This window comes from Nicotiana attenuata, unplaced genomic scaffold (assembly GCF_001879085.1).
Source record: "Nicotiana attenuata strain UT unplaced genomic scaffold, NIATTr2, whole genome shotgun sequence".
NCBI classification, from domain to species: domain Eukaryota; kingdom Viridiplantae; phylum Streptophyta; class Magnoliopsida; order Solanales; family Solanaceae; genus Nicotiana; species Nicotiana attenuata.
The window spans coordinates 247,379-256,053 of record NW_017670727.1 but is presented as its reverse complement, the minus strand read 5'-3'; the positions used below and the strand labels follow the sequence as shown (position 1 = coordinate 256,053).

General features: G+C 37.5%; 1 protein-coding gene across 1 annotated transcript in view; it reads right to left on the bottom strand.

Annotated features, from left to right (window-relative positions):
* Positions 1–7,762: 7,762 nt before the first annotated feature.
* The window catches only part of LOC109242714 (auxin-responsive protein IAA8-like), a 5,229-nt gene continuing 4,316 nt past the window's right edge, over positions 7,763–8,675 (bottom strand). The window contains exon 7 of the mRNA XM_019409562.1: positions 7,763–8,241. Coding sequence (XP_019265107.1) covers positions 8,204–8,241 — 38 coding nt within the window. The 3' untranslated portion in view covers positions 7,763–8,203. The remainder of the gene's footprint in view (positions 8,242–8,675) is intronic.

The window sequence follows — 8,675 nt, the reverse complement described above, 5'->3', positions numbered from 1 at the left end:
AAGGAGTTAGCATCAACTCAGCAAGGGTCTCTTGACATTGCTTCATACTTTAATAAACTGAAGAAACTTTGGGATGAGTTGGGGACCATGCGTAAAAATCATGGTAATTCATGTACTTGTGCTGCTAAGCCAGGCATTCAAAAAGACGAGGAGGAGGATAAACTACATCAGTTTCTTATGGGGTTGAATGAGGTTTATGTGGGGGTTAGACGTAATCTGTTGATGATGCAGCCTCCTCCTTCTCTTGATAGTGCATATAATATACTCCTTCAGGATGAGACTCAAAGACAAGTTCATTTCAGCCCTCAACTTACTCCAGAGTCTGCTTCTTTTTCAGCCAAAATGAATAATAAGACATTCCCTCCAAAACAGTACAATCAAAAGATAGATTTTGGACAGTCCAAAATCAATGTCTTCTGCAAGTATTGTAAGAAATCAGGTCACACAATTGAAAAATGTTATAAACTTCATGGGTTCCCCCAGAATTTCAAATTTAATAAGGAAAAGAGGGTAGCTGCAAATGTGTCCACTGAATTTGGGTATCCATATCCCGGTCAGAAACATAATTCTCCTCAATTTGGTGATGGTACTTCTGTTAATGGAACTCCTGGTCAAGTCTGTGATGATCAACCCTCATCTATTCCTGGTTTAACAAAACAACAATACTCACAGCTCATGACATTGCTGCAGCAGACTCAACTTGCTTCTGATTCTGATTCTCAGTCCAACCTCATGGGTTTTCGCAAACTTTGCAGGTAGTATTTTGTCTCTGCCTGTGTATTTTGACAATGAATCTCATGCTTGTTTGTTGTCTGGGGCTAGTAGAAGTGTATGGATCATAGATAGTGGGGCCACTGATCACATGACCTCTAATAAAGATATACTCTTTAATGTCATACCACTAACTACTCCTTACTTAGCGACTTTACCTAATGGATACAAGGCAAAAGTTACTTGCATAGGATCTGTTACTTTGTCCCCCTCTTTGACTCTTCATCAAGTACTATACATTCCATCTTTTCACTACAATCTGATTTCTGTCCACAAATTGATTCAACAACTCAAGTGCTTAATTCTGTTTAATTCTTGTTCATGCATTCTCATACAGGACCTTTCCATGAGGAAGCTTCTGGAACTTGGTAAGTTGGACCAAGGACTTTACAAGCTTCTTCATGAAGATCACACTACTCCTGGTTCTGGATTCCCTGTTTCTGTTTTTAGTAAGAATATACACTCTAAGAATGTTTCTGATGTTTCCATTAACAAAACTGTACCAAATAAAAGTGCTTTGAATTCTATTCCTTTAGTTCCTTCTGGTGATGTGCATAGTATAAATAAACATGATAATTGTGGCATCATAGGCTGGGACATATTCCTTTTGCTAAAATGAAGCTCATTCCTTCTATATCTGTTGATTTATCTTCTAAACAATCCTTTACTTGTCATGTTTGCCCATTAGCAAGGGAAAACAGATTGCCTTTTTCTCATAGCACTTCTGTTTTTAATTCCTTATTTGAATTGATTCATGTTGACACATGGGGACCTTATCACACACAAACATATTCTGGAGATAGATATTTTCTTACCATTGTGGATGATCATAGTAAGGCCACTTGAACTTATTTAATGCATTCTAAAAGTAATGCCTTTTCCTTGTTGAAAGCTTTCATAGCTATGATCAAAACACAATTCAATCTTCATGTTAAGACTGTAAGGAGTGACAATGCCTTAGAAATAGGGCTCTCCAATTCTGCTTTACAATACTTCTCTGAAAATGGTATTATCCACCAAACATTTTGTGCACATACACCCCAACAAAATGGTGTAGTTAAGAGAAAACACAAACATCTTCTAGAAACAGCAAGAGCATTGTTATTTCAATCAAAACTCCCAACAAAATTCTGGGGAGATTGCATTTTGACTGCCACATACCTAATAAATAGATTTTCTTCTACTGTTTTACACAATAAAACCCCTTTTGAAGTTTTATATGGCAAATCACCTTCCTATGCACATTTGAAGCCATTTGGTTGTCTATGCTATGCTACCATCCCCAAGTGCAACAGAGACAAACTAGATCCTAGGGCAGCCCCTTGTGTGCTAGTTGGTTATCCATTTGGTAAGAAAGGGTATAAATTGTATAATCTCTCTACTAAAAATGTGTTTGTATCCAGAGATGTGGTCTTCCATGAGTCAATTTTTCCATTCCTTATATCTTCTCCTTCTCCTACACTTACTGTTCCAATGCCTCCCATTCCTACTGATGATTCTTGTCCTTATCCTTCTCAATCTGAAACTTCTTGTTGTCCTTCTCAATCTGAAACTTCAACTTCTTCATTTCCCTGTTCTGTTCCTCCTTCAACCATTACATCTCCAGATCCTCCTACTCTTTGTCCTACTTCTGCACCTTCTAGCTCATGCTTTGACCCTCCTCCTGAAGTTAGAAGAAGCAGCAGACCTCACACTCTACCTTCCCACCTTAATGATTTTATAACACAACTTCCTCCTTCCCTTTCTGGCTCTACTTCTACATCATTTTATGCTGCCCATTCAACAGCAACTGAGCCTCATTCTTTTACTCAGGCATCTGCCAGCGCTGCTTGGCAGGAGGCAATGAGGCAAGAGTTTGATGCTTTAGAAGCAAATAAGACTTGGACAATAGTTGAGCTACCTACAGGCAAGAAACCAATAGGTTGCAAATGGGTGTATAAAATCAAACATAAAGCTGAAGGTAGTGTGGAAAGGTATAAGGCTAGATTGGTGATACACAAATTGAAGGGATTGATTTTCATGAAACATTTTCCCCGGTTGTCAAGATGTGCACCATCCGGTGTCTTGTGGTTGTTGCTGTCAAGAAAGGGTGGTCTCTCTTTCAATTAGATGTCAACAACGCATTTCTTCATGGTGATTTAGATGAGGAGGTGTACATGAAACTACCTCCAGGTCTTAAGGTTACTTCCAATGTTCAGCCCTCTTCTATCTTGGTTTGCAAGCTTCAAAAATCCCTTTATGGCTTAAGACAAGCATCTCGTCAGTGGTATGCCAAATTATCCACTGCACTTTGCTCTAGAGGTTATGTTTCTTCTTTAAATGACTATTCTCTCTTCATCAAGAAATCTGCCAATTCTACTGTTTTCCTTGCTGTTTATGTGGATGATATTATTCTTACGGGTGATGATCTTGCTGAAATTTCTGCCCTTAAGGAGTTCCTTAACGATCAATTTAAAATCAAAGATTTGGGTCTACTCAACTACTTTCTTGGGATTGAAGTTTTCTACGATAATTCTGGGGTTATTCTTCATCAACGGAAGTTTATTGCTGATTTGCTTCGTGAATTTGGTTGTGCTTATGCTTCTGCTGTGGTTTCTCCTCTAGAATTGGGTGTCAAACTATCATCTGATGATGGAGAGTTATTGCCTAGGCCTGACTCTTATAGGAATTTAGTTGGTAAACTTAACTTTCTTACCCATACTAGACCTGATTTGTGTTTTGCTGTACAACATTTAAGTCAGTTCCTCAAGTGTCCTAGGGTGCCTCATATGAATGTTGCTCTTCACATTTTGCGATATTTGAAAGGCACTCTTGACTTTGGGGTTTCTCTTAATACTTCTTCTGATTTTTCTTTACTTGCCTATTGTGATAGTGATTGGGCTGCTTGTTCTGAGTCTCGTAGGTCTGTTTCTGGTTTTTGCATAACTATGGGTGGAAGTTTAATAAGTTGGAAATCTAAGAAACATTCTGTTGTTTCATTATCCTCTGCTGAGGCTGAGTATCGAGCCATGAGTAAGGTTGTGGCTGAATTGGTTTGGTTGGTTCGTCTGCTCACTGATTTGGGAATTCCTTCTGTGTCTCCTATTCCTGTGTATTGTGATAATCTGGCTGCTTTGCACATTGCGAAAAATCCCGTGTTTCACGAACGTACTAAACACATCGAAGTGGACTGCCATTTCATAAGGACAAAGTTAGCTGATGGCCTAATTTCTTTACATCATATCTGCACTACTTCTCAACTGGCTGACATTTTTACCAAGTGTTTGATAGGTGGACGGCATCATTTTTTGCTTGGCAAGTTGCGTGTGACCTCACCCTCCAACTTGAGGGGGGGTGTTGGAGTTACATAAACATACAGAGGTGTTACAGTCTTGGGCCAAAGTTGTATAGAACAGATTTGGGCCAAAGTCAGCCCAATAATTATATTTATATTAGCCCATTAGATTGTTAAAATAGGAGCCCGGTTAGCTTGATAGAACAAGACTATTTTGCCCTTTGTATATATAGGTGTATATACTCCTCTAGAAGGTTCTGATTTTGGGAGAGGAATGAAAAATCTAATTTTCCTCTCTTTCTCCGTCTTCTCTCTTCGAACTGAACCCTAGATTCATTTCATAAATTTTGTTCAATCACAATGTTAACATTCAATGCTACAAATTATTATCTGCTTTAATACGTACGTGTTAATTAATTGTATACACTCTCACCCAAAAGGTTAAACTATTAGATAAACACATTATTTTCTAACTCTTTGGAGGTGTCCGTGTCCTATCTTTGACCTGTGTATTATAACTACTCCAAAAAATTGGCACCCTTGACCTTGAGCCCCGAACTAAACTTGCAAGAAATTGAAACTAATACTCCTATTAGTTAATTAATTACAAAAATCCCAAGCTAATTTACTTAATTATGTTGATGTGTGCGGCTATCTCATCTAAAAGCTGAAACAATTAGATAGAACACACTTATATTTACTTAATTATACCTTCAATACGCCGTTTCACCTGCTTAGCTCATTAAAAAGAATCAAGCCCGCACGTGAAGCCGCGTATTGAAGGCATAATTAAGTAAATAAAATTTTATTCTATCTAATAGCTTAAGTTTTTAGATGAGATGGTCACACACTTCAACATGATATCAGAGCAGGACCCACCATGATTTTCCAATGTGTGGCCCCCATAATTTGTGCACGCTCCAGATGTCCAACCCTGGACGTGAGAGGGCTGTTGAGTCCCACATCAACAATGAAGGAGATGGGTGGTCTCCGTATATAGACTTGGGCAATCATCACCTTATGAGCTAGTTTTTGACGTTGAGTTAGACCCAATATCCATTTCTTTAACAGAAATCAACTATATTAAACTCAACAATATTTGCGGTAATTGTAAGGTTCCGCAATAAAAATATGGGAAACTTACACAAATGTTCCAAATAAATCTCAACTTACCAACCTCTAGCCATTAGTCATAGACTTACCAAAACTAGCCAACAAAAATTGAAAACCAAATAATAGGGTTCTTTCTCTCAAAGAATCACATGCAAAAATCACCTTCCATATTTTTAAGCATGATTAGCAACATTAGATACAAGACGGAAAGGAAATTTCATGGACGGGGTAGCAAATAAGGTGATGAAATACAAAAATCTATACAATATTCCAAAAAACTAAACAAAAAAGGAACTTTTTCAGTGGGTATAGTTGAAATTCATTGAAAATATATAGATAAGTCAATAAACAAAATTTGAGGAAGATTGGAGGTGATTTGGACTGGTTTTGTATCAAAATTCGTATTAAATCGAGTACAAAAATGTCTTCTGCAACACATGTATCACGCATGTATCACACACACAGGTATACATGGATATACATGTGATACACAATTGATACAAATATGATACATATGTGATACACAAATGATACACAATGTGATACACATATCATTTTTTTTTCATGTTCAACTTTTACTTCGAATTTTCAATTCAAACCACCTCAAAACTTCACCAAATCATCCCAAAACTGAGATTCAAGCTCCTTAAGTTGTGCCCAATCTATTCTAATAACACCCACTCAAAACAAAGCAAAAATTTGATATATTTTTGCTACAAATAGCTAATTTGGCTAATATTAGTAATATTTTATCAATTGGCCAATTTTTGTAATAAGCTACTTATAAATGGACATAACTGGTAATTTCCCTAAAAATATTACAGGATTATGGTATGGGGAATTGAAAGGTTGTAATTGGTATTACATCCGTCCGTCCTATTCCACCAGGATTCTCCCAATCTTCTGCACAGTCAATAGTACGGATGATAAATACTGAATTCAATTGTTGGCATCCAAAAAAGCTCAGAACTGTGTATGAAGAAACAAATCTTTCTTTTCAAGTGTCAGACGAGCAAATGTGAGCTACACAACCAATTAAGTACAACGAACTTCCACTATGCCAAGCACAAATATTGTCCTTTCTGCCAAACTATTACAGGGACGTATTTAATTGTCAAGAATTCGGATCTTATTACCAACCATGCAATTTCGGGATAAATTCAAAAATAGCCAGATTTACCGCTGGTCGTTGAAAAATAGACAAGTTTCAAAAGTCATCGAAATTTAGCCACTTTAAATCTGAGCGAAAACACTGTTCAAAATCCGAAAAAATACGCCCGCAAATTTTACGGGAGTTCCAGCATAAGTATGCTTGAACTCCCGTAAATTTTACGGGAGTTCCAGGATAACTATGCTGGAACTCCCGCAAATTTTACGGGAGTTCAAGCATAATTATGCTGGAACTCCCGCAAATTTTACGGGAGTTCAAGCAAGTATAATTGTCCAGTATAATATACTGGAGTTTGGAGCACTGGTGCTCCAGTCTCCCGCAAATTTTACAGGAGTTAGCAAAGTATACCGGTCCAGCATAATATGCTGGAGTTCGTATACAAATGCACCAGAACTCCCGTATATTATACTGGACCTGTCCCTGTTGCAGCAAAATAGTGGCTATTTTTCATTGACTTGATAAACGCTGGCTATTTTTCATTGACCAGTGTGAAAACTGGCTATACCATGATATTTTAATTGCAATTTCCAACGAAAAGCCAAACCCAACTTAATATTAAATTCTGCCATGGCTAGTTAGTTGGAGAAACCTCTCATGACCTAAGTGGTGACAAAAAATTTTGGCCCATATTTCCCTAATAATAATGCTACTAGTTTCAATAATGCAACCTACCTATCAACGGAGAGTGGCATGCCAGCCATGGTTATTATGACCAACAGATTCAAAAAGGAATGGAAATAGAAACGATAAAGGATGCGGCATAGCGAGCAATGAAGTAAAATAAAAGATCGAGGAATATCATAATTCAAATTTCTAGCATCGGCAATGAACACTAAAAGATTCTATTTCCTATCTGCCCAAGTCTTGGACACCTAACCGGTATAAATGAAAGTAGATATTTGACCAAGTAGTAAAGTTGAAAAAATAGTCTAAGCACACATAAGCTGACCAAATACCATCATTATGGCAACAACAACAAACCTAGCAAAATCCCATAAGTGTACTCGGGTCTTACCCCTACTTTATGAAGGTAGGGAGGCTGTTTCCGAGAAACTCTCGCATCAAGCCATCATTATAGTAAGAAGAAAAAAGATAGAGGATGGCAATAGACAACAATATGATGTTACCTACAATAATTGACATAAAGGGTACATGGCCTTTCGAGACAAACACAATAATGCAACAGCTGTTAGAGAGTATGTGGCCTTTCTAAACAAACCATATATTTTGCCGTGTGCTCCCTATTCAACCATTAACTATACTACAAAACTGTTTCTAGTAAAATTCGAAGCTAAATCAACAGGGCTCCTGGTGAAAGGTTACTTTCTATTTTTTATGACTTCTGTCTATTGATAATCCTGCTTATCGCCAATTAATAACCACACAGATGCGATGTTGAGATTAGAGGTTAGAGAAGTCAGAAAACTAGGACCTGATGAAATGTGAGAGGGACACATTTATTCATACAGAGAAATAACAAGTTCTTGAGTGCACACACATACCGGATCAAAATAACCACAAACTTGGTCTTAAGTACACACTTAAAGAAACTTCAACAAGCAATACACTTAACATACTAAATTACCTCTACAACAACTCTCAGTCACCACACATTAGTTCGCACACAAACTCCAATATCAAAGGGTCTTTTTAATAGACAAGATAAAGAGCTTAAGACGACATTAATTACGCGAATATGAGAAACGCCAATGGTATTTAAGCAAAGCATATACCCATGCTGTGCTGTCCAGTACCAACAACCAGCCATTGTTAATGCTTTAAAAAGGATTCAAGTTTATGAGTCCTTCATCCTTTCTCCATTTCCTTTCATACCAGTACTGCTGGATGGATAGCTTTAATCATGTGTAGATAGGCTAATTCCTGCTCCGACACTTTTCCATAGCCCTTGGGGCTGCACATATAAATGCACAAAAGTTAGTGGCAATGTTTCATGTTTCTGGAAGCACACGTCAATCAAATCTTTAGATGCAGGAGTTGGCTATTGAAAAGATTCAAACAGTATCAACAACTTTACTACACTAGCATATAAACACATATTAATGAATTTATACCAAGTTTATCATCAGTCTGCACAAGAATCAGCATATGAAAATGGATAACTGGGTAAACCTTTGCGGAAATTTGATAGGAGCTTAATACAGGCCTAGGTAACAAATTGCACTTCATAATGTCGTCGATGCACTCCCCTTAGATGTACAATAGTCTATTGCTTTTCTCCTTTTGGTTGTGGGGGTTCATTAACCATTCCCCTTCACTCTCCATCTCTCACAACAGAAATGCAGAATGCTCTATAGGGCATGTGCACCTTTACAACAACCCACCCCC